Source organism: Pararge aegeria, chromosome 21 (genome assembly GCF_905163445.1).
Source record: "Pararge aegeria chromosome 21, ilParAegt1.1, whole genome shotgun sequence".
In the NCBI taxonomy this organism is placed as follows: Eukaryota; Metazoa; Arthropoda; class Insecta; order Lepidoptera; family Nymphalidae; genus Pararge; species Pararge aegeria.
This window is the reverse complement of record NC_053200.1, coordinates 8,434,691-8,461,830: the sequence shown is the minus strand read 5'-3', so window position 1 is coordinate 8,461,830 and position 27,140 is coordinate 8,434,691. Positions and strand designations below refer to the sequence as shown.

The 27,140-nt window shown below is 33.9% G+C and overlaps 1 protein-coding gene across 1 annotated transcript; it reads right to left on the bottom strand.

Annotated features, from left to right (window-relative positions):
- Window positions 1–651: 651 nt before the first annotated feature.
- On the bottom strand, window positions 652–27,095 carry LOC120633430. Its single transcript, XM_039903638.1, has 3 exons — window positions 26,968–27,095; window positions 24,947–25,827; window positions 652–897 (listed from the first exon to the last, which is right to left on the bottom strand). The coding sequence occupies exons 1-3, from the start codon at window positions 27,059–27,061 to the stop codon at window positions 652–654; spliced, it is 1,221 nt and encodes a 406-aa protein (XP_039759572.1). The 5' UTR covers window positions 27,062–27,095.
- Between the last annotated feature and the right edge of the window lie 45 nt (window positions 27,096–27,140).

Genomic DNA, 27,140 nt, shown 5'->3' with positions numbered 1-27,140 from the left:
CAACTAGATTAACTGATTATTGAAAAAATATAGGCCAGTTAGTAACAAATTACCCATAAATTAAGTTATTATAGTGTTTTAATTAACGTGCTAGCTACACGTTAACTAAAACAGTAGATGCCCATATACATATAACGAAGGATACATTATGTCGGGACAAAGCCTATGATGAATATAATATAGGGGTTATATTATATTGTAACTACACACGGCTAGGGGTAAAAACCTTTCCTCTATATGCTACCAACGCCTGCTCTTTTATTTCGGTCATATTATGCTACGTGGGAATGAGAGTCTAGAAAAACTTATCATCACGGGGAACATAGAAGGCGAGAGACCGAGAGGCCGTACACCAGCACGATGGGCAGACTTCACACTATTGCTAGACTGGCCTCAGATAGGAGCCGGTGGAATAAAATGGTCTGCACGGGGTTGCAATTACGGCAAAACCACGATCTATGAAAATGAAACTGTATGTACCTACATTCTTGTGAATAAATTATTATTATTATTTTTATTATTATTATTATTATTATTATTACTTCAACTGACTGAAGTCCACTGCTGGACATATGTCTTATGTAGGGGGTTGAAACAGCCCCCTGGCCCGCTTGTTTCCAGCGGCTGCAAGGGATTCGTTGATGTTGTCTGTCAACCTCTTTGGGGGCCGACCAATGCTGCGTTTACCTGCGTGGTTGCCATCCCAACACCTTGGAACCCCAACGTCCATCGGTTCTTCGAGCTATTTGCCCCGCCCGTTTCCACTTGCCACTGAGCTATGTCGATAAATCTGGTTGTTTTACGGATCTCCTCATTTCTGATTTTATCACGTAGAGAAACTCTCAACAATGCTCTCTCCATCGCCCGCTGAGTGACTCTGAGCCTTCTTAAGAGGCCCTGAAAAATATGTATAGAGCATTAATTATTAATATTTATGTTAAATGATTGAACTCATAAAATTAAAGCAGTAAGTATCTCATTTATTTTATATTAAAGCATGTGGTCTCGGCTACTTCAGTAGAAGGTATTCTATATTGTTCCGTGTTTTATAATGTCAGAGTTCTCTTTAAAAAACACATCTCAAGCATCTTCTTTCTTGGAAACCGAGATAAAAGCTTAATAAAACTAAGAAGATCTCCAGCGAGGGAAAAATTACAAGCTATTTTTATAACGTTTAATTTAAAAGGGCATCTTATTCGTAATTAGATTTCCTTTAAGGTGTTTTAAAAATTACTTTTTTTTTTACTTGTGGCTTACTTTATTTTTTCTAAAGTTTTCACTTTTTATCTCTTTTTTCCCGTTGAAATCAGGCGTAGGATATATATATATATACTTTACATAATTTAACACACAAAGCATATTTTTTATTACGTCGCACATTTCGTCGATAATTATTGCAATCATATACATACATACGAGTAAAAGCGACTATACCTCTCACTCATTGACTGACTAGTCACAGAATTTCAATTTAAACCTACTTACTAATCAGGTACCCTCTGAGACGAGATAATCACCTAAGATAGGACTTGGAGCACAGTTTTTTTTAATTAAAACGTAAGGTAAATAAATAAATAATAATAAATATACTACGACAATGCACAGGATTAAAAACCTGGATAAGCAATTTTTGAACATAAGCAAAGTGTACGGAATAGCACGCTTAAATATAGAAACCCTGATAACTCTGTTATTGCATCAAAGTGTCACATTTTCATATGATAACGACTGACACCAGGAGGTATCTTTGCATCGTCTGTCAAGTCTCAATACAAGAGTGAAGTGTATCGCAAATGCACCCGTAATTATATAAAAATACCCACCGACAATATCATGAACACACGTAGTGAATCAAATATAATTTTTATTATCCTGGAAACTATTCATTATTAACACACTTGAAAAATTCTAATAAATTTAATAAAATTATTCACACGCCACTTCGTCTGCACCTAGAAACTAATTGCAGCGCTACCTACCAGCAAAAAAAAGAATTATAAAAATTTGTCGTAATTTAACGGTGCTATGAAGTAAAATTGATAAAAAAATGCATCCCATTTCCCGGAGGAAACTTTTTGTTTATCGGGATAAGAAGTATCCTATATGTTGACCCGGTATATCAGCTACCACTATACCAAATTTTATTTAAATCCGTTCAGTAGTTTTCACGTGATGCCTGGACAGACAGGCAGACAGACAGACAGACAGACAGATAGACAGACATACAGCCAGACAGACCGACAGGAAATCCCCCGGTCAAAATTTTCAAAATATATTAAATGCACAGAAATCTTCCACTTATAGTTTTATTATAAGTATAGATATCAAGTTATAGTTATCAAAAGTAAGTATAATTGTTCTTAAATTTTACAAAATACTGTAACAATTAAGTCGCGCATTAGGTCGCGCAATCAACCATCGCAATAGCCAGTCGAATTTTAAAATTCTTTATTCGTTTGCTAACTTTGCTGTACCATTTTATAACAGCCGCGTTATCTTATACGGCAAGCCTGAAGCTATTTCTTTCTAAGACTAAAATAATAGCGGCTATATTTTATGAACAAAGTTGTTTTCCTTTTAAAGAGGTAAAACTAAGACAGTGTTTATGTTTTCTTTGCTTTAATTGGTTAAAGCAATAAGAATTGGAAGAAGTGTCTTCGTACTGGAATCGCATTCGCGACATCTTCGATACAAAATTAGTCGTGCATTTAGTTACTTGCGATTCTTGCGATGTCTGCGTCTCTTGAGCTTTGGTGATGACTTCAGGATCGTCATAGAGAGGTCCGATGAACTTGTATTGACCAATTAAAAAAATTAAAATTTTAAATTTAAATCTGTTTATTATAAATAAAAAATAAAATACATGGTTGGTTAGGTCTCAATTACATTACGCTAATCTTCCTTATGGAAGATTTTTGCGCTTGGGAGGGTTGCAAAAATATATATTTATTATTATATATTAATTAATGTATAATGTAAGGAAAAAGAAAAATTATCTATCGTGCCGTAAGTGGAGATATAAAGAAAGGACTCTTACTGAAAAAACTAGTAAGTTTAATGGTAGACTGTACTGCGTATGCGAGTGATCTGTAGTCATTTTAGCTGCTGACTTCCCTGATGTTCTTTTTTTCAACCTTCCTTAACGCAGTGGTGAGCATTGAGGTCTTATAAGTTAGACGTCCCGGGTTAGGTCCACGGGAGTGGCAATTAGGGTACTCCATAATTTCTGAATTTTCTCTGCTCGGGTCTGGTGGGAGGCTTCGGCTGTGATTATTTACCACCCAGCCAACGAAGACGTGCCGTGCATAAACTGATTAGGAACATGAATTTAGTATAACAGTTTCTCACTCAGGCATAGCATGAGGTGGGATTGCTTTCTAGAGATACATTGTAGAGGAATAGAAAAGCTCCAGCAACAAGGATATCGCGAGAACAACAAAATAAACAAAGATTGCTAGCTCAAGATTATTTTGTTATCCTACATTGTCACTGAAATAATATACCACATGTTTCTCCTTAGAACATGTACGTTCTAACTTGAAATAATTATTCCGTCAATTTAATTAGTTTTTCGCATGTTAAGCACTTACACGTTGACTTTTTGACTAGCGAATTTTATACGTTATATATGAATAATCCGTATAATGTATAATTTCCATTATATATGTATAATTGCCGTGTATATAAGATATTATATACACGGCAATTATTTATATAAATTCTCGTATAACATTGCCGTGCATAGGCATGTGTCTAGAAAATTCGATTATGGCTGAACCGATTTTAATTATTGTTATTATTATTTATTACTTTATTTACTTAAAATTAAGGATAAATATTAAATTATATTTTATCGTCAATTTGTAAATGTATGAAGAATTAAAAAGCTTCTTTATTTTTATTTTATTTATTTAAAAAGATATGTGGAGCAACACACTCTGGGGTCGGGCAGAGTGCCAAGTGTGAGATTTCCTACCTACGTTCTCTTATTCGGTCGCTTGTAAGATACCTATTCTGTACATGGTATCAAAGAAGCGCCATCTAGTTATTATACTGGGAAACCGTACTGTCAATAGATGGCGCTCTCCCGATGACATACAAATCGTAGTTGTTATTCACGCGATTGAATAAGCAAAAGTAGGTAGAAAATAAAGATAATTCAAAATTCCTTTCCAAAATTCAAATTCAAAATTCATTTATTTCACTCTACCACCGGTTCGGAAGGCAGGTTCTACCGAGAAGAAGCCGGGATAAAATCTCACACATATTTTATTTTATTTTATTTATTAGGTTTACTTACAAACACTTACACTAATACAACCGTTTTTAAAATTTTAAATATTCTATTTAAGTGTAATGTTTTCTTAAAAGTAAACACAGCATATGAAAATATACAATAACACCATATCATGAAAAGAAAAGGTATCGTGAATGAGAATATAATAACAAAATATCTCACACACTAAAAAATAAATCAAGGTAACAGCAAATAAGGGTCAATTGGTCCATGATAAAAAATCACTTGAGACCCTAAGCACAAAACTGACCCAAATTATCACAGAGGATTTCCCAGACCGATCGCTAGACATTGTAATCCGTATCTGTATCACAGGTATTCAGTTTACGATGAAAAATTCAATTAGATTTTAAATGATCTACCCTGCCTTGTTCGGTGTGCGCTAGCCTTTACGATTACTCTTTTAAGAATCTTGTATAAGGAACCCTAATAACTACATCATCTGTACATATTAAAAATACATTAACGTTGCTTCAACTCTCTGAGATGTGGAATTTGGCGGGACGTGATTCGCTCATTAGTATACTACTGTCTGCTTAAGTTTATGACGATTGATTTAAAAAAAATATTTCTATAAATAGAGCTCATTTAAAATACCTGAATGTAATAGTATTCAATTGAGAATCGTTTTCCCGGAATAAATAGCAGGGACATATCTTTCTCATAAGAAGGCTCAGAGTCACTGAGCAAGCGATGGAGAGAGCTATGCTCGGAGTATCTCTACGCGATCGAATCAGTAATGTGGAGATTCGTAGATGAACCAGAGTTACCGACATAGCTCAACAAGTCGCGAAGCTGAAGTGGCAATGGGCCGGTCACATAGTTCGGAGAAAGGACGGACGTTGGGGTCCCAAGGTGCTGGCATGGCAGCCCCGAACTGGTAAGCCGACCCCCAACGAGGTGGACAGACGACATTAAGCGCGTCGCAGGTAGTCCCTGGATCCAAGCGGCACAGAACCGTGGAATTTGGAACTCCCTACAAAAGACCTATGTCCAGCAGTGGACGTCTATCAAATTCAAATTCAAATTCAAAATTTCTTTATTCATGTAGGCCTATCACAGGCACTTATGAAGCGTTCAAACATATTTGTTTACATTATTATAACGGGATGGTGATAACTTCGTTCGCCAACTGAAATCTAAAGCTACGAGGGTTCCAAACGCGCCCTGGTCTAAGAAGAGCCCACAACAAACTTAGCCGGGAAAATTTATTTTTTTGTTATCACCATCTTCCAGTAAATTTATATTAAGCTAAGAAGCTAGAGCAATTCACACCCAAGCTTTTTTATCGTTTGTATAATCCTTAATATTACAATAGGATTTCAGCATCAAGGTATTACCAGCCCATCACATTGCACGGGTTTCCTCTCAGAATGGAAGGGAGGCCATAGTCCACCCAAGCTGACGCAGTGCGCGTTAGTAGACTTCACACGCTCTTGTAAACATTATGGAGAACTCTCAGTTATGCAGGTTCCCTCACAATTTTTGCCTTCACCGTTAACGCAAGTGAAATTTTATTGCTTCAATTTAAAACGTACATACCTTCGAAGAGTGAGAGGTGCGTGCCGGCGATCAAACGCGGTCCACCGCAAGAAATGCCGAAGCCTTACCGACTAGGCTATCACCGCTCCGCTAGAAAAAGTAGAAAATAAATCCCAATAGGACAATCGTAAAATGTAGTTCATTGTGACGGTCCCGATAATGGCAAAGGCAGTAAATGGTAAGGCGATGTCTACTGTCTAGTTGAGAGTAAAATGATAGCGGTACGGAAGGCGATTTGAACAATTCTTGGAAAAAGGTTTCTCTGGTCTGGTCACAAAGGAAAGATAACAAGGAATAGGCGATGCGTTTTACAGCTGTATTGTACAAGTATCTATTTTGAAAGGTTTTCACGGATACAGATTCTTTGATGTTTTATATGTGAAATTAATTTTTATCTACAGAATTTTCAGTTGGTCTTAAGTAAAATGTTAAAATTTGATAACCTACTTTGCCGAATTGTATAAAAAAAAACCCGTATATAGTAATTTTCTTCATTTTACTTTTTTTTTGAAAGGTCTTTTTTTTGTCAAATTAATTTTCAATTTTTTTAGTCGTATACGTTGTACCATATTCGTATCGCAACTAATGTAAAAGATGTTATTCTGTAGTTCCGGTGGCCATCAATTACTTTATAAAAATTTGCCTTTGTGCCTTTAATATTTGAAAAGTTCCCTCGATTTCTCCAGGATCCCTTTTATAGATCTAAGTTGGATAAAAATGGGACAACATTGGAAGTTTCACGTTTCAAACAAAAAAGGAATTTTTGTAATTGGTTTATAAATGACAAAGTTCTGAGGTAAAAAGTATTTATTTGTTTATTTAAATAGCATTATTTCATGAAAACGGATAAAAACTACAGGAAAAAAAAAATTAATTTTAAGCAAAATAAACATAATTTTCAAGGCTACCTTTGCGAACGGAGACTTTTGACAGGCGGGAGATAGCAATAATACAAATATATACACTAATAACTGCATTAATAAATACAATAAATATAAATATAATATTATATGTACAACATACGCACAAACAAGTAACAGCAAGAAAAAAAGACGTAAGTAAAAAATTTATGGCGACAATAATATTATCATAATATTATTTCCTTACTCGGGATTTAAAAAGCGCTAAAGATGAAAAGAGCCGAATTCGTCAGAGAGAGCGTTCCACATCGTTGCAGCTCTAATTACCTACGTTATACACCAACATTATACGTGTTGAAACTGTCACACACCCATGAGTTCTAAAACCAAATGCGTAAAGGCTTGGCAAAACCTAATTAAGCTGAAAGTTAGGTCAATTGCTCGTACTGGCATATTGAAGCTGTAATTTCCGCTTTAAAACGGAATTTCGTGATACATTGATCCCTAAATTCCGGAGAGATTAAATAGTTTTAACCCATCTCTCTGCAATAGACGGATGAAGTTCCCGTCAAACGACTAGGAATATTCCTGACTGATCCGGATTTTGAAGTAATAGATTTCATCCTTCTCTTTTAAAACATTAAACTTTATTAATGATATAAATAAAAAAAGTCGAGTTTATTTCACGAAAAACTTAAAGACGGTTTTATGTGTATGTCCAATGTCCAAAGTTCCAATTGGTTCTCTGACTTTTAACGAAATAAGCAGAATTAGGAATTTTATCAAGCGTAAAAGCTTAGTGATTTATCGAACTTTCACTTGACTTTCGGGGGGCTGAGTTCGAATCCCAGCGCGCATCTCTAAATTTCTAAGTTATGTACGTTTTAAGCAATTTAAATATCACTTTCTTCAACAGTGAAGAAAAAAAATTGAAAACCTGTATGCCTGAGAGTTCTCCATAAATTTCTCAGAGGTGTGTGGAGTCCACCAACCCGAACTGGGACAGCATGATCGTGGTGGATTTATCCCAAAAAAACAAATGGTTTACACGGGATTTGGTGAAAACCGTACTAATCGCGGAAAAAGAAGGCAGCAGGTAGTTTACATATACTTATGATGTCCATATTCGTCGTAAAAAGTATGTTACTGCAAGTGTACAAACCTTCAAATGCAATTAGCACGTAGCTGTCACTTCCATATAGCAGTTACGCAATGACACTTCCATAATGGGATTTCGGGGATAAACCAGGTTAACCAAATATAAATTATGCTTGGCTGTAAATACAAAACTGCTCAACTCGTCCCCAGAAAAGATATATTGCTGTTTTGGTTTTGTAGTAGCATAAGTTAAATATTGTTTTTTTTCACTATGGGCAAACTAATCTAATGCCATTGCCATATGCCAATATTAGGGGAACAGGTTGAAACCGACTTAACTGAGGGTAAGTTAATATTTTACAAAAAAGAAGAAACTTTGTAAAAAAACTAAAAACCTATTTTTTACGCTCTTTGGTGGTTTGAGGTTTGCAATTATATCAAAGTTAAAATAGCCGGGTATCGAAGCGCAACCAGTGTAATACTTATTATTGTATAGTTTCTGTAGCCATCCTTCGTCTTTATCATCAGTTTGACGAGACCAAATAGTATTTTTCGAAATAAATTAAGCCTATAAGATTTGATTTATTTAAATCAGCAATACATTGTACTTCAAGAAAACATATCCGTACATTTTAGCCGTTCAAAGCAGGTCTATTTTACTAACAAAGTGTTTGAACACATTCACAATACCAGCGATCACGGATCGGTATCGTGTGTGAAATCTATCTTTATAACCATAAAACGATAGACCAGGATTAGGCAACGAAAACCATTTTACCCGAGCTCTTTTTTTTTTTAAATAGGACAGCACGAGAAATTAAATGTCTAATTACGTACAGTTTCAGGCAAGATTTAATGTACTCGTATTGCCAGGACATAAATTACAAAAGTACGTAGGTACTTTTGTAATTTGTCAAAATTAACAAAGAAAAAAAAATACAATGTATATGAAAAAATAATGGGCTTTGCTGAATATGAAAATTTTGCTTGGGATAATTATTCAGTCAGTTGAGTAGTTGAGTATTTTTCAATTTGCTGTCTGATGACGATTTCGACGTAGACACATTATTGTTTATAATCAATCAACAGAAACAAAAATCGCAAAAATATCCCTTTTACATTGCAAATAAATACATAAATAAAACACCTAGGGATAGCTCAAAACCAATAGGGCCGATTTCACCAACCAATGTGTGTTAATTTAGCGACCCGTGACTGACTGACTGACTGACCGACCGAACAACTGACCAACCGATCAACCAACCGACCGACCAATAGACTGACCGAACGGCAGACCGACCGACCGACTAACGGAGGAGTAAAAAATTCTTTTGTGACGTCAAATATCCTCTTTAAATAACCACCCAAAAATCGTTTATTTGAACACGTTCGTCTTTATTAAAACACCAAGTTTGTTTGTAGTGACTCTACAGTTCAAGCCGGTTTTACAACAGTTCCTCAAACAGATTTTACTATCATTCATTTATAGGTAGGTATAAACAATCACAGTGTTAATTATAAAGAAAAGTAGTATTATTCTTGAATGTATTCAAAAAAATATATAGTTTTAAAATAATCATACAAAAAATACTTCAAAATGTTATTTAGTACCTAATAAAGGTATGAAATATGACTATTTATTTAACCATGGTACTGAATGCAAGTGGTTTATTTTTTTTCTGTTAAAGATTTTCATAAAAGACATTTATAAGCAACTAGATAACTGCTAAGCCCCATAAAAAGTAATGCGTGAACATCGTCGAAGCACACTTCCCTTTTTTAAAACGCATAAAAAAAATATTACATAATTTTTATATTAAATAACGTTATAATATAATATAGTATAACATTATAGCATAGGAATCAGATTTGCTCAAAAGGAACATACGAAAAATCTAGTATTTAATGCATATTGCGAAATTGCTAGGTAAGTTGCCAAGGCGCAAGCCTCACAGGAAACAAGAAACCGTCATTTTGTGGTTCCAACAACAACGTTTTAGTCAAATCGTTCAACGTTGAATGAAGTACTATGTTTCAATTATCTCCACGTTGTAATAATTCCCCTGAAGCTGCTTAAACACTTTTAAGGTGTTTAGGTTTTTGACGAAGTCTTTTTTATAGTAATAATTGACGGATCAAGCAGGTAGCCCACCTGATGGTTAGTGGAGAGCCATCGCCTACTACTATGAGCAATTCTATGCAGGACATGCCTACCGAAGTTTAGGAATACTGAATGTTTTTTACCCTAATAAACTGTCGGTTGCGGCTATAACTCATCACTCGTCATCACTACATTTGCATATTCTATATTCGATATTCAGACGTTGAGAAAATTTAATTTATTAACACTAACCTTTTCCTACTATGGGCCAACCAATGGATAAGGATATCTACTAAATTCAATCTGTTTTTAAGATTTTGTATTAGATTGAATAATAGCTTAGAGCGTCAGTCTCACAAAGAATTCAAACGCAAAGTCTAGTCTTTACAAATCGATAGTACGATTAGGTACGTTTTTTAATGAACCGTTAATAAACACAATTGCTCATGGATCGCTATAGGCGACCGTTTTTACGACCTCCATGGCTCAGTGATACTACAGTCGAAGTCAAAGTCAAATATTTCTTCTTACAAATAAGAGAGATTTTAAAAAAGAATTGTACATACTATACTATACAACAGTGTCAAACATAGTGCATGTCCGTATGCATAATCATAAAATTATAAAATATTATAAATTGGTTACATATTGTGGAGGATCGTAGACGAGTCCAATCCACAGTAGTTAAAATAGAACAACAAGGTGTAGTTGTTTTACCGGAGATGCGTTCGCTTCAGAGTCAGCGAGTGAAGTGCGTGATTTTGCCGTGTGAGGCAGGGTTTTTATGCTCACAGAAGCGCGCGCAAATCGGTATCTTTATTGGAGTTCTTGTGAGACAAAGATGGCCATCCAAAAGGAGATGATAATATAGAAACATATGGTGATACAGACATAGGTAGTTACTTTAGAGCAGGACGACAATATACAAGTTTGTAAGTTACAGTATGGTGACATACGGAAAAGTAATATACAGCTTATTATTAGTACATAGGAAAATGAACCTTATTCTACGACTATTTATAAACACTGCTAGAATCATTGATATTTACATTTATAAGTTGAATTCAGTTATCGATCAATGGTTCGAGATCGGGTCTTGAAACCGTACATTCAACCATGTAATTACTACCTAACATGACTTACTTACTCGTGCAGGGTTTTTTTAATTAACTCAATGAAATAATCTATATTGCCTATAACTATGTAGTTACCTATTTAATATCTATTTACGTACTAATTTATTACTTTCTTACTACTTAATATATTAGTTTCGAAGTGAAACGGCCAATCAGTCGGTGACTGGATTTTCAATCCGTATTTGTTGATCTTTTATTGATTTAGGCTACAACAATCTTCAACACATATTATCCCTATCCCTACTAATTTTATAAATGTCAATGTAAGTTTGTTTGTTACGCTTTCACGCAAAAACTACTTAACCGATCCTCATGAAACTTTGTACACATATTCTTGAAAGTGTTAGAAGTACGTAATATAGGATACTTTATATCCCGACATTAAGATCGGTTCCTTTGGGAGAGGGGATGAAAGTTTTTGACGATTTTACACCAAAACTCCGACAAATTATAACCGATTTAAATAATTGTTTTTCGTGCTATAGAGGTTATAATATGTGTTCAATTTTGCCCAAACTGTGGTTGGTGATAGAGGACAGAACTCCTCAGCGGACAGCATTGCTGCTGTTCGCTGAGGAGTTCTGTCTCCTCATTTAAGGCTTAGCGATACTCAATACTTGAATTTTTTTAGAACTACAACTAAATTGAATGCCACATCAAAAAACAAAATCAAACGCAGACGAAGTCGCGGGAATAAGTTAGTAAGTTATAAAGCTTATATAGAAAAGAGCTTGAAATCCAAATACAGGTTGTTTCAAACTTAAATTAAGGTCTTAGCCTATAGTTTTGTAATGAAATTGAGATAAAAAATACATTAAGTATTTTTCGTTTTTTAAGTTTTTCATTTTTATCTAGCCCCAAACTAATTGCTATAGGTACTGAGATGACATGAATATTTTTATGAATAATGGACATTAATACTTATAATATACAGATAAACACCGGAGGTGTGTGTCTGTCTGCAGGTCATAGTGTCCATGTTTCAGACGCATAAAGGAAAATGGAGAAGACGAGTGTGCGTACGAGTTTGGTCATCGGAGCGATATTTCTCGGTCTCTCCAAATTTTGTGTGAAATCGTATCGTTGTGTATAAGACCCATATGCATGAGCGTGGGGTTAACCAAATTACTTTAGGATCAAACTTTAGTCAATGGCTCTTGGTATACGTCTAGCGGAGTAATATTCTCTGTTAAACAAGATTTCATACTAGATTAATGGCACACCCCAGAGTGTACGGGCTTTTAAACTAGTTTCAAACAGGAGTACTCCGTTTATATGGTAAGTCCATTTAGTAGAGTGCTTATTTACGATTAAACTTAATTATAGATTGCTAAAGGTATACGTACAGAAGGAAGAGCAGGAGCTGCAAGAAGCACGGAGCCTGTAAGAGGCCAAAGCAGTAAGATCACATTCAAATCTTAGGGTGGCTGGAAGAGATATCTTATAGATCTATATTACGAGTATATATTTATTTAGTTTATACTCGTAGAAGTGAAATAATCGTTAACAAGATAAGATGCGGACAAGGAAACACTTCTGTTTCCTTGAAAGGAAAGGCTTCGTTCATGGCTAGTTACCACCCTTCCGAAAAAACGTGCCTGTAAGCGTCCCGGCAAGATGTCGTGTAGAAACCAATAGTGGTTTTAATACATATAACTGCCATACTCTCTAACAGGTTAGCCCACTCTCATCTTAGACTGTATCATCACTTACCACCAGAGATTGCATTCAAGAGCTAAGTTGTAGTGGGATAAAATAAAAGAGATCTCTACCAGTGACTCTAGACAGTGGGTGAAAAAGAGAGAGAAAAAGAAAAAAAAATGGATACATGCAAAGGTTAAAAATACGAATATGTACCATGGATATATTTGACAAGCAAAAACAAATATATACCTATTATTATATGTAACAAAAAATATATATTATTATTTGTAATCACAGATTCTTGTACATTATGTACATATATAATAAAAATAAATAAACAAATAAGTGCAAGTACCTACTAGAGCAGCCAAAAGAAGTGCATTGTCTTGGTTCAGATACTTACCTATTTATAGGTCATTTCCAAATCTGGCACTAATGTTCGTCTTAACGCCACTCGTAACCCACGCTCCATATACTTTTATTGTGTAGGGTGACTATACATACCTCATATAAACTGACTAGTCCCAATCCCCAGATTTCGCTAGATTCCGTTTCCTTCAAATAACAAAACGTCTCACAAAGAATTCAGAAGCCTAGCCTTAAGTTGGACGAACTGATATAATAAGTAGATTTATAGATGGTTTTAATAAAGAAAGCACAGTTTTTCCTGGCAACACCAAGAAAGATGACAGGAAGTTGGTCATAGACATTGATTTTGAAAGGAAGGTAAAAAAGGGGACATCTTGGAAGAGTTAATAAGCCGGAACGGGGAAACAGAAAAAAGGGAAAAAGCTAAGAAAACTATTGGGGTATCAAGAAAAAAGGGGACGAGAACACGGACCATCGGGAGTATCGAGAGTAAGAGATAAGTATTTAAAGAACTTTGTAAGGATGAGGGTGATTTACAAGAATTCGGGAGTCCATGAGGGGATGTGAGCAGATGGCTGTGGAAAAAATGTAGAAACCGGAGGACGGTTACTTTTCCGTGGGAATAAATAGTGATTGTAATCGGACTTACACGAGCTATTGGGGCATTTGGTAGCCTTCCAATGTATGCCTAGGAATCTCTTTAGATTAGGCGTTACTTATTTGGGCATTGCCTTATTCGTCATTATTGAAAACGGACATTAGAGTCTCAAATCTTGTACTTCTGATTTTGGTATTTTCGTTCGTCAAAAGCCCAAGGTAAAAAATTTGAGTTTTGAAACATCCATTTTAGTCTGATTTTCAAGTATTCACATGCTCGAAAAAGCCTTGATTGCAAACGGGCAAATCTTGCACTAAGGCAACACGAGGATTCTGTGATGCGACGGTCCGTTTTAAACGCACATAGCTAGTTCCTGACATGAAATAAAATCATTTTATTTCATGTCAGGAACCCATTAACCAAAATTGAGAGATTAACATAAAATAAATATAAATGACACTCAGATTTAAAAACTAAATAAAAAAAACAATAATTAATTAAAATATAGGTGATTTACGCTTCTACATCTACTTATCCCAGGAAGAACTTTTATGACCCTTCTCAGTAAATTTAAGAATATCCTAAATCGAATGCCTATTGATTTAGACGACGATGTCTATAGAAAAAAAACATTTCACTAACTCTAAGTGATAACTATTCGTCAAAGGTAGATGTATGCCTAGGAATACCCTTAGATTAGGCGTTACTTATTTGGACATTGTACGGTTCGTCATTAGTGAAAACGGGCAATAATTTCCATACTTATAAAGATTGAACGAAAATCATGTTATAATAATTATTTAAAAAAAAAATTAGGAAAACTTGTTCTTATTATGATAATGTTAAATATATAAGACTTACAGGTAGTTTAATTTCGATTTATTTATTACTGATACAAAGTATAACATAGTAGGTATATGGACTCTTCGCTTTTTCTTAATTTTCGTTTCGTTTGTCATCGTAAACCAGTAGGTACAACACATATGTATAATATCTCTTGCGGCAACATTCTCAAATTGTAACTTCATTCAACATCACGAATTTATATATATTTTTTTAAGAACTGTCACAGAATGGTAAACTGCTAATGTTAGCGCTATTATTGGGACCAATTCTGATTTGCCCATTATCACGTTGAGCGTATAATGTTGGGGCCAGCGTGTTGTTTGAGATCGTTAGATTGTGTTTCTTCCTCGCAGCAAGTTTGCATTTTATAATAATGCTAGCGTCCGAGCCCGCTTCGCCGGGCTAGATTTTGCTTTATTTTATTTAAACAATAAACTTACATCATTAAATTTTTAATTTAAGCCTCATAATATATTAAAGTATTTATTTTTCTCCGTATTCATTCTCTTCTGTTCTCTTCTCGAGCGGGTGAAGATCATTATCTACACCCACGTACACCCAATAATAGAATATCATCATAGTAAATAAAAGCTGTATTTGACAGTTTGACAGTTCAAAAAGAGTGCTCCGATCGTCACCAAACTTTACAGGATTACTCGCCAGGTCAATCCGGAGGTTCCCTGAAAGTTTCATTGAAATCGGTCCAGCGTTTCGGAGCCTATACGGAACATACCCACACACTTTCTCTTTTGTACTTATACTCGTAAATAGATAGATAGATTAGGAAAAAAAGGATACCTACGTTGCAATCGCACAGAAAAGAACACCAAAAAAATTACAAACTAATATAAAAATACGAGAACTATTGCATTACTCCGGCCGACATACATTTTGTTTCAGCACATAAGCTGTTACAACCAAAACTACGAGTATAATCTGGATCCGGATCATAAGCTTAGAGCCGACAAATAAGTTACTTTGACCTACTTCCTAACGAAACAGAAAATGCGATAGTGAAATATAGCTCAATAATTACGTCCTAGATCAGAAGATAACCTGTAAGCTTTTAAAAGTATATTTGTAACTATTTGAAGTTATATTTTTTTTGGCGCATTAGGAAAAAATGATGAGAGTAAATTTTAACGATGCGCGCGCACACCGTCACAATAAAACGACACCCTGAAGTTAGCTCAATTCAATTTAATTCTTGTTTAAGGCTGAAGTTAGCTATAGTCAACATTTTAGTTTGACTTTAAAAAGGTTTGACAGTGTACACTTTCAATTGTCAAAGTGTACTGGCTCATTCCGGTGATTTAATTGATTCAATTGTACAATAATCTCAAATTTAAATGTTCACTGAAATTTGGTTGTCCCATAATGAGATAACTAGATCATGCGTTAAAATAAAACTTTCAATGTATTAAATACCTTTTTTCTATTGTTAGGCAAACGACAACATTTTTGTAAAAAATTGCTCTGTCTACGCCAAAGAAGTATCTAGCACGTGTACATAAGTTTTTTTATGCTTTAATATTCCAATCATACTGTAGTCTTAGGATACCTTCAAAGGTTTGATAATAATTATTATTTTCAGCTACTAGGAGAGGAATTTTATACAAATAATCTCACTAAATTGTTTTTTTTTTATTCCACTCCAAGTTAGCCTCTGACTGCAATTTCACTAGAATAGGTATGGTTGTTTTATTAAACCGACTCCCTTTATCGGTTTCTACGGTTTCTTTCGGTCGCTTAGCGGTACGTGTTTAAATTATAAATTTCCCCTGCCGGATCGAAAATGTCAAAATGTATGTGCGACCAGGCCCAGATGATATTGCAGTCAAGGGAAATAATAAAAAAAGTTTAATTATTGCTGTTTTTGGATAATTCCAAATGTGTTATTAACATACGTATGTTATTACAATGTATGTTACATTAGAAATTATCAAAAAACGGTAATAATTAAACTATTTTTTATTTCCCTTGACTGCAATGTCATCTGGCGGTAAGTAATGATGCGTCTAAGACGGTAGCGGGCTAACCTATATAACCTAACCTAACCTAACCTATAAGGGAATATGGAAGTCATACCCCTAATCGGTTTCTTCGCGAAATCGCACCGGAACAATCGCACCGGAGCACGTCTTTTTCTAAGACGAATAAAGCACAAAATCAAACAGAAAAGCTTCGACTACCAGGAAATTCTAACGATCACCGCTCAATGTCTAACCGGAACGGGTAAGAGTCCAAAACACGTGGCGCAAGGAGAATTTATGCCGGTTTTGTCCGGTTACGGCCTAACTTGCAGCAAAAATTCTATTCATCATAACATTATGTATTTCTTGGATATAGTTAATATTTACGTTTGTAAAATATTTAATGACTTTATTGCCTAAAAGTTCAATAATATCGGCAATTTTGAGCAAGTAATGCCTGGAAGTGGCCCAAAAACAGTGGGGCGAAGTTAAAGAACAATACGTAAATAAATAATCAAATTGTACTGGATACAGGCGTTTTAATTGGTCCAATTATTTTGTATTTCTAAATGCCAATGATTTGAATAATTGCCTTCAATTCAGTAGGTATGGGAAATAAAGTCACTTATTATTAATTTACTATTATCAGTTAGCTTCCTTTAATTATGGGCGACCATCGACATCGCCTTTTGGTAAGGAATAATCTTTATTATTAAACAAGCTGTGCCTTGCGGCTTCACGAATTTTTTTAGAGTGCCCTTTAATTTTTTTTTTAAATATCTTCAATGTACAGCATTCAATAGTTTTATTAAAACTAAAGATTAAAGTTTCAAACTATTATGATGACTATGATTTTAGTACTTTGCTTTTTCTAATTAAACTTAATTTCCCCTTAGCTAGCTTTTAGCATTTGATACTTCAAGTATAATTCGATCTTTAAGACGATTGATTTGTTGTCACAGCTGTTAAGTGAAATAGGGTGAATAGGGCTTCTCAAGTGCTACGTAGGTACTGCAATAACGGTGATAGATGTTAAACATTTTAGATGTATTTTCTAGTATACATAAGTATTTCCTTATACCTCGATATAGTAAGGTCACATACACAGCAATAATTGCTTATGTGAGCATCAAAGTTAACTGTTTGGTGACAAAACTTGACCTGCATTGCCCAAAATTGAGCTGTTTTATTGTCCTATCTACATAACCTTTCCAGTTTCATGTATACCTACTGAAATTTTTTCATCGTTAATAAACTTTGTAGCTTTAAGTTCATATGCAATTATATTTCTGGAATAAAGTTTATTGATTTCCACGCACCGAATTTTATAGGCGTCGTTACAGTTTACTACTTTATTCTGTTTACATGTTTTATTGGCTTTGTGGATCAAATGATCTGCCGGCAGCTCTAACGTTACCCGTGGAATTCTGGAGCATAGCCAACTACCAATCGTGAGATGCCTCAAAATAGACAGATAAACAATTTATAGTTTTATTGTGATCCGTGGTCATCAGGGCTGACAACTGTGGAAACTAAAAATAGATGAACTAATAAATTATCTGTGATACAAATAAACTGAATTGATCTGTCTATTTACTAAGCTCAGGCAAATGTTTTAAAAATATTTGTCTGTCTGTTCGATTATGCGTCTAAACTGATTTTGATGGTTACAAGCAGAGAGAGGATATTAGCAGCGGTATTTAGCGGTATATCAAAGATCAGATACTCAGTTTCAACTCGGAGTGTCACGTCAAGGACAGAGAAAAAATAGCTTCATTGTAATCTATGAACTCGTTCGCAGTATATGAGACATATTCATGAATCTTACATGTTCTTTCTTTCTCTCGTATATCCTAATAGATGTCGTGTCGATCTGTCTCAAAGGCAGAGTATACAGAGTACTCCACCTATAGAAGAAGTCTGCCATTGCCAAAAGTATATGTAACTACTTGTAGATTCAAGTTACTCTTCTTGTATACTTATTGCTTACAAGCGATTGCCTGTTACTTTTTCCATGTATAGCTTGTAATACGATCAATTTTTCTATTAAAACTTTTCCCCTATTCCACACCCTTAGGGTTACTTTGAAAAAAGTTCGACTGTGACATACAATCTTCCATATCTTCTATATATGTAGCACCTGCTGATCCTCATTCGACGATTTAGAGGATTAGCTGAACCAAAATCTATAGAAATAGCTTATTTGTTATGAGTACCCTATATAAGTACATCCATACGATTAAGTAAAAAAACCATCCTTTTGCAATTAAAAAGGGACATTTTATATATTTGTATAGAAAAGAAGGTTCAAGCGGACGCGATTATATGCTGATATATTAAGCAATGGGAATGTTAAAGATCATAAAAGGGATATAATAAGATACGCTTTTATTCATAAATTGCTAAAAGTTCGTCGTTACGAATAACTTTTGTATGGCATCGAAGTATTTTGAAATATTCGCGGCGTGAATAACAAGACCGACAAAAGAATTTCATCATGTTTCAAGCAAAATATTTTCAAACAACGTTCCAATGTTTTTAGGAACTTTCCAGAACTGTTTTCGTAATGTTGAAATTTTTTGCTTTTGTTTGACATTACATTCAATTGTTGATACTTCATTGAATTTAATTTTCTTCGAAAACTTTTTATAAGTTCAATTGGATGTTTGGAATAGAAAACCCGTCTTATGACCGTCTAATAATATTCCTACTGAGGTTAACTTTATACACGTGTTTTTTAATTAAGTAAGCTTGATTCTTAGAACAAGAGACCACTTTTTATGCGAACATAGCTTGGAAAGAAGCGCTGCTTCTTAGGGTCTCTACTTATCCTGGTAATAAAAAACTTTATTGCACGCAAAAACATAAAAGAAAAAAAGCAATCATAGAGGTTTCAACAAATGTGCCACACTCAGAGTAATTTAGTATGTCCGTATATTGGAAGTAAAACCCCATTATGTCATTATATGAAGTAATTTAAGTAAATTTCAACTACGCTGCATCCCTGAATATATTTCAATCATACAAAATATAAACGGTCCACGTGTATCCGTATTTCCGTCTAAATGTTTACCAATCATTTGTATAAATCATGAGAGATGAATTTATGGCGATGTTCAAAACATGTTCGGCAAGGATGATCTTTCAACAGGATATGACATTTTTGGTTTGATGTTGTCCTAAATTGCGTATAAATCGAAACGAATAAAAACAATTAAAAAGTATTATGTTATAATAACTTAATCCTTATGAGTTTTGAAAAAAAATATATCATTACACACACAGATACACACACAGATCTCAGAATAAAAGAGAGGGATTTCACATACTTTCGAACACATTCTAGAGGACCCTCAGGCGTCCAGGTTACTTTACATTTAAAGCAAATGATATAAACGCTTAAAATGCACTTAAGTGAAGGGAAGGGAAGTCTCTACCACTGGTCATGGATTTCTGTAATTTTACTATTTTCTTTATTTTCTAATTGTCTTTGTTACCGATAATTTTAATATTTATAAGGTGTTTAAAAAGAAAACTTCCAGTATGTTGACTGAAGTAAGTCACAAGAATCTCTGCAGATTTAAGTAAGCATTTAATCATATGACAAAGACGTAAACCAAGGTGTTTTACAGTTGCAACGTAGAAATCGATTAAAGGTATGTATTTAGTATGACTTTTTAAATTTTACACATACAATCACACGCATCACGCATCACGCATCACGCATACAATTCTACAATAAACTACCAATTGTCATCTTGGAGATGTCTCTTAAAAAGTTCAAAGTTTGTATTAAACGTAAGCTTATAGAAAAGTCCTATTATAGGATAAAGGACTACGTAAACGATAAAAAAGCTTGGGTGTAAATTATTGCTCTAACCAGGTTGCTCTTCTAATAATTTAAAATGACATTGTGAGATGGTGATAACAAAAAAAAACACCCGGCTAAGTTTGTTGTGGGCTTCTTCTTAGACCAGGACGCGTTTGGAACCCTCGTAGCTTTAGTTTTAAGTTTACGAATGTGGTTATCGCCATCATCTCACTACCGTGTGGTTCTTATGTACGCATCAAAAGTGCCACCTGTGGGCCTACTTGAATAAAGATATTTTTGACTTTGACTTTTGACTTTAAATAAACTACATATAATACCATACAACATAATATGTTTAACTAACATATAAGTGTCGTAAAGTTACTATCTTAAATGAATGAAAAATTCATTAATCATTTTGACATTACCAATCGTCCAAATACAATACGTAGGTAAGATATGTTAATTTTGTGGCAGTGACAGCTTCACCGGGCATGGACAATCTGTCTGATCCATGTCTGATCCTACTCGACGTCTACAACACGCAATATTCATTAGCGCGCTGAAATTGCTTTGTATAATTCGTGGCTGTATTGAATTTAAAACAAATGATATTGGTACTAATTCGGTAGCATTCTAATTTTAGTCTGAGCTCAAAACTAAAGTGTCTAGTTTAAAAGTAGAGTGTTTCACAGTAATTGTTATGCAGTAAGGAATGTTCTTTTTGGTTCTAATTCAGCTGTATTCAAATTTTAGTCTGAACTCTAAGCTAAATTGTCAAGTATAAATGATTCACAACATTCTGTAAGGCATGATCTTTTTTGCTCTAATTTGGCTCTTAGCTAATTTGTCAACAGTAGGGCTGAATTACACTTGTAAGTTTTACTTAAGCTGCTTATAGCGACTTAAAGCTTACGAAAATCAGTATGACTAGCTTAAAAAGTTGTTGACATCAGTAAATTAATCGTAAGTGACTTACGTAAGTAAAACTTACAGGTGTAATTCTAGGCTAAAAGTAGATTCTTTGACAATATGCAGTAAGGTATTTGGTTTGCTCAGTTTATTTTTTGTTATTTAGCATCATATTTTTCATCACCTAGATGTACTCGGTCAAGGCTCAGTCTGACATTAATTCCCGTTCTAAAGGTAAGAAAAACTTGTATATTATTAATAACGTTGTGTACAAAATTTCAAATCAATATATTGACTGCTTTTACCGTTATGCGAGGAGTACTTATATAAAACAGGAGCTGAATTATAAATAAAAGTGGATATAAACAATGGATTTACTAAAATCGGACAGAAATTAGTTACGTCTTATGCAGACTTTATTTATAGTCTAAGAAAAGTATAGAAATCCTTTTTTTGAGAATTTTCGATTTTTCCTCACCTAAGTTTAAACGATATCTTAAAGTCCTATATCATGGTTACAACACTATTGATGAATTTCTTAAATACAGATTTGTTTCGATTAAGGCAGTTTTAATCTCTCACAATATTATAGAAAACTGATTGCTTAGCTGTATATAATACCGCTTTTTGCCATTGGCTTCCTCTCGGTAGAATCTGCCTTACTAACCAGCACGGCGCAGCAGTAGTGTCACAACAAACAGGCTTAATACTTAACGTTTCAAAGGTTCTTTTTATGATTATAAAGTATTTTAGTTTTGAATTTTTGAGCAGCAATCTGCCTAAGCTTTATTTCCCTCATAAAATAGTTAGGAGGAGACCGGTAGTGGTGAGTACATTTTAGGCTGAAGATGGGGATGACAAATATACTTTATTTACAAACAAGGACTATGCCGACTAATCTTTGTCTATAAAAACTCAGTATAAAAACTGATTTGCTTTTAAGCGTAAAAATAGACAGAGATATAAAACGAGTATTTTCGCCTAAGTGTTTGCCTTTCGTTTTTATAGGGTCTTGTTATGGTGGTTCAGTTTATGATGTCATAAAAACTTCCTTCCCAAAAAATCATAGGCCGTTTTATACACCAGAAAATGTTTCTTATAATAAACACGGTTTAAATAAATCGCAAAATACCCTAATACCTGGTAGCTGTAACAACCAATTTCCATACTTTTTACAAATTCATAGAAATTGTATAATCTGTCATATCCGCAACTTCAACTATGTACATTGGGGGAACAATATTCTAAAGTTAGTATATCTTCATCAAATGAACGTTCTTGTTTTAAAATAACTTGTAAATAATACTATATAAATCAACAGTGGAGAAAATTCAATAAAATAAAGTAAATGGTAGGAGAGGTATGGATAAAGATAAAAAGACAGCCACACTTAATAAACTACTTGATTTTTCTTATTGCTTGCTTTTTAGTGTCATACATTAGAAAGTTTTATTCATAAACAAAAACACCTTAAAATAACCCATGTACCAAATACGATGCAGCTACGAGTAGGACACATACGTTGCATCTCCTACAAGTCACCTTTGTGACACTTTTTAGTTATATAACAAAGTCGGTTTTCGTAGTATTTTTTTTACGCATAAAATAAAAGAAATGATAGTCATAAAGCTAACCTATTACAAAGTTCGAAATAATAGTTCTCTTTCAAGCGATTTCACTATCTAATTAACGTAATTAACGCAAATAAGTTAATAAAATAAATAGAATGAAACTAGATAAGAGGAGTTTATGGGCCTCAAATATGCCCAAAGGCGTCCCTTTGTTATTTAAATAGAAGTATGGCTTTCTCACCATTAGCAAATTTTAGTGTTGCGTAGTATATCCCATTTTAACCGATTTTAAATCTGACTAGGAGTACCAGAATTTTATTGGTTCAGGATTTATATCGACGATTGCAGCAGGTTCCAAAAGGAAAGATTTTGCCTTAATTTGAAATTTAATATTTATAATAGTGACTAAAGACAACAAGAGCATGACGCAAGTATTAATAAATTAGCTACATAAAACTTTTTAAGTTAAAACAAAGTAATTTAAAACAGACACATTCGAAAACACATCTACAATGCCTTACTTACTAAACAAAATCTTAAAATATGCTGAATAAAAAATTATTCCAAAATGAGGTTTAAATAACATAAACTATCTATTATTAAATATTAACTAAGTACTTATTTTATCAACTACACGAATAAATAAAAATATAAAAAATATCTTTGTTACTAGGAAGAGTAGCAGGAAAATATATTCCGTAATCTAAATGTTAAAATAGAGGCACTTACACAATTCAAACGGACATAACTGCAAAAAGCTATGACGTGCTTGCCAAGGATCGAACCTGGTCCCCAAAAAGTACATACCAATAGACTGTCAATGCTTTTTATTAATAATAGCCGCGCTTGATGTCATCTATTCTACCTGTATAATATACTAATATTATAAAGAGTAAATATTTTATTGTTTCTTTGATTATTTTTACCGATTAGGCTCTGATACTACTGCACCGGTTGTAACACTTTTTTCACCAATAGGCAGCTAAATTATTATATAATCAATAATAAAAAACATGGGGATCCTTGAGAAAATTGCAATTTAGAGTACTTAGCAAAATTCTGTCTATAAAATTCATAACTTGGCGTGCGGTGAGAAAACTATTAGTGAGACATAAAAACTATGTGCCTACTATATGATTAAAGACATGCACAAGAAAATACATCTTAACTGTTAAGCAACAATAGCAGCTTTTGTGTTCTATAATTTTATAAGATTGCAGGCAGATAAAAAGGTGGGTTACATTTGTATTACAGTACTAGCTGTTGCCCGCGACTTCGTCTGCGTTTGATTTTGTTTTTTGATGTGGCATTAAATTTAGTTGTAGTTCTAAAAACAAATTAAAGTATTCAGTATCGCTAAGCCTAAAATGAGGGGTTTGCTGCTGTCCGCTGAGGAGTTCTGTCCTCCAACCACAGTTTGGGCAAATTTAAACACATATTATAACCTCAAAAAAATCGGTTATAATTTGTCGGAGTTATGGTGTAAAATCGTCAAACACTTTCATCACCTCTCCCAAAGGAGCCGAGCTTAATGTCGTAAAAAAAAGTAGTTTTTGCGTGAAAGCGTAACAGACAAACTTACATTGACATTTATAATATTAGTAGGATAGGCTTAATTCTTATTCCAAAAAATAAAACTATCAAGGGTATTATATATTACAGTATTTATATATCACAGTAACGTACTTTTTTATTTTAACAGTTCTTATAGAGCTACTACTTATAAACAATTTTTTTTAAACTACACCCGTTTTATTAACATGCATACACAACTTAAAATATCTTTAGAACTACACCTAATTGAATGCTTTTACAGAAAACATATTTTAGTATCTTTATTTGAGTCAATTAAGAGAACCTATCTACGTCGTTGTCACTACTGACTAATTTAACGATTACTATTCGATGTTAGTGACATAAGCTGAGACCGTACATTAAATTCTCCTTCAATCCTTCGAACTTTGTCCACTAAGGAATAAGAAATGCTCATGTATCTTTACATGAACGTCTTTATAACACACAGTTAATTTCTCTGTGTGAATTTGAGTTACTGATTGTCTTGCCACAGTCCAAAAATTACACCTCTTGGCCAAAAGTGTTCATTAAAAACTGTATGATAAGAAGCTTCGTCCACAGTAACCTTGAAAGATGAATAATTTGTTTTATGTGGAACTCTTAGTAAACTTACATCAATAACGTTAATATTGTATTTCAATAAATACTTTCTTATATCTTGTTCCGTGACAGACTTGTCTAATTTTGTAACGTAAATACTAAAATTCGCCACTTTTAAATCAGAACAAGATTTTCTTCCAAACATAGTTCTAAATTCCTTAAAAGGTAGGGGTTCAAAGACTTCTTTTCCTTTATTAACAGTATTTTTAGAAAATAGGTCTGAATTATTTTCTGTTGAAGCGTCTGCGTAAGACGAAGTGGCTTTGTTATCCCTCAGTGGCACACGATGCGCGTGAAGTTTTGCTGTTAAGCCGAGTGTATCTGAGGTGCTTATAACCTTAACCCCATCTACATCCATCATACTTGTCTCTTTAGTAATTTTACTGAAATTTGTAGAGCCAGATTGATCTAATGAAGATTTTCTGTCATTTGCGTCTTTAACATGTTTGTTTGCCGATGAACACTGTTTTCCTTGTGAAGTCTCAGTTCGCTTACTAAATGGTGTTGCAACACTTCTAATTGAATTTTGCTTAGGTGTTGACGTGCTATTTAAAACTTTAGGGCTAACTTCACGTATGTTTACTAACGGTGTTAGGTGTACTTTATCAACCAAGCCTTGTGATTTCTGACTGGACATCAAGCCACTTTCTATAGAACTTTTTCTGATATAGTTCGTTTGTGATATAGTTTCCTTGGCAATTTTTGACGGTTGGCTATTAATTTTGGAACCGTATGTCGACGGAAATGGACGCTTACGCGGTTGGCTGTTTGCACGGCTCGGATTATTTTTCAAAACTGGTGCTGGCAAAATTCGAGGTTCCGAATTTGAATCCAACGGGTCATTTTTTTTCGCGCCATTAAATAGTTCCATAGACGACGCTGATAATCGAACACCTGTAATGAAAAAGTTTTCTTTTATATTTTTGATTTTAAAGCAATGAGAAGTTTAGGTACAGTTAAGAACCTGCAGTATAGACCTTTTATTAATAAAACTACTCTACACCCATGTCGTATTTAATAATTATAGGCACGTGAAGCTTTAGATTGATGCACGACGGGTGGAACTTTGTAGGCAGTATTTGTTGCATGCCTCATTAAAGGTGATGGCTTTCCATTATATTATAAAAAATACTTTGCATGTAGTAGCTCCAGCAATTTTGGTACCATGCCCATAAGTGAAGAGTTAGACGGTTTATATTTTTTGTAATATTAATAAATATAACTTTTTGTTTATATCAAAATATTGTTCAGAAAGTGGTATTATCAAAACAGTGGTATTATTAAAAATAAACAGTATGTTTGTATGTACTAATTTTTACAATCTGGATATCTTTATATATAAGTAATTTTTAAGACCGCTTTGGTAGTTGGGTAGAAGTTCTTAACGTCATCAGTTGATTATGTAAAACAATTATTGATTTAATTTGTTACTACCTACAATGATGCAATTGACATAACCTTGTAATAGCGCAGTATAAAAATAACTTTTTTGACAATCATTATTCAACACGAAATTTAACCGAATATTATAAAAAGATTTAATCATCTTTCGTTATTAGGGCTACTAAACAAAAAAATATAACAAAGGAACGCACGCACGTAAATTAAAGAAACATAGTTCGTTCAATCGCGATCCGTCAGGAACGCATTCTTTCAACAAACAAACTTTATACTTGTTCATATGTCATCGTTATCAACCCAGTAACTTCTTACTACAACAAGTAACAGGTCTCCTTTCAGATGAGAATAAGTGGAGCCGTAGTCCGCCACGCAGGCAAACTTGAGATTGGTAGACTTCACGTGCAATTAAAAACATTACAAAGAGCATGCAGGTTTCCTAACGATTTTTTGTCATTTCCGCCAAAGCAAGTGATATTAAGTGAATTGCCTACATTAACAAAACACATTACTCCATAATTTAGAGGTGCGTTCCAGGGAACGAACTCGGTCTCCCCGATAGAGGTGCTAAGACCATAACCATATAATAATGTGCATAGGTGTACACTTCTATTATAAATAGTATACATTATTTACCTTCTACTTTATTGTTTGAGTATTTAGTTTCACAAAGTCTGTGCCCATGTGATTTCTCCAAACTGTTTGCCAGTTGCTCTGAAGAGTTTGTCATACTTTGTAAGTATTTTTTTCCAGCTATCCAACGATAAGCATCATTCAAAGATTCTGCAAATAAAACCACTAGAATTAAA

Bases quoted from the DNA above. Each gene is read 5' to 3' on its own strand.
- LOC120633430 (XM_039903638.1), bottom strand. From the start codon at position 27,061: ATGACAAACTCTTCAGAGCAACTGGCAAACAGTTTGGAGAAATCACAT. The intron at 25,828-26,967 runs GTAAATAATGTA...TTTTCATTACAG, and splicing joins CTCAAACAATAAAGTAGAAG to GTGTTCGATTATCAGCGTCG. The intron at 898-24,946 runs GTAAGTTTACTA...CATATTTTTCAG, and splicing joins ACAATATTAACGTTATTGAT to GGCCTCTTAAGAAGGCTCAG.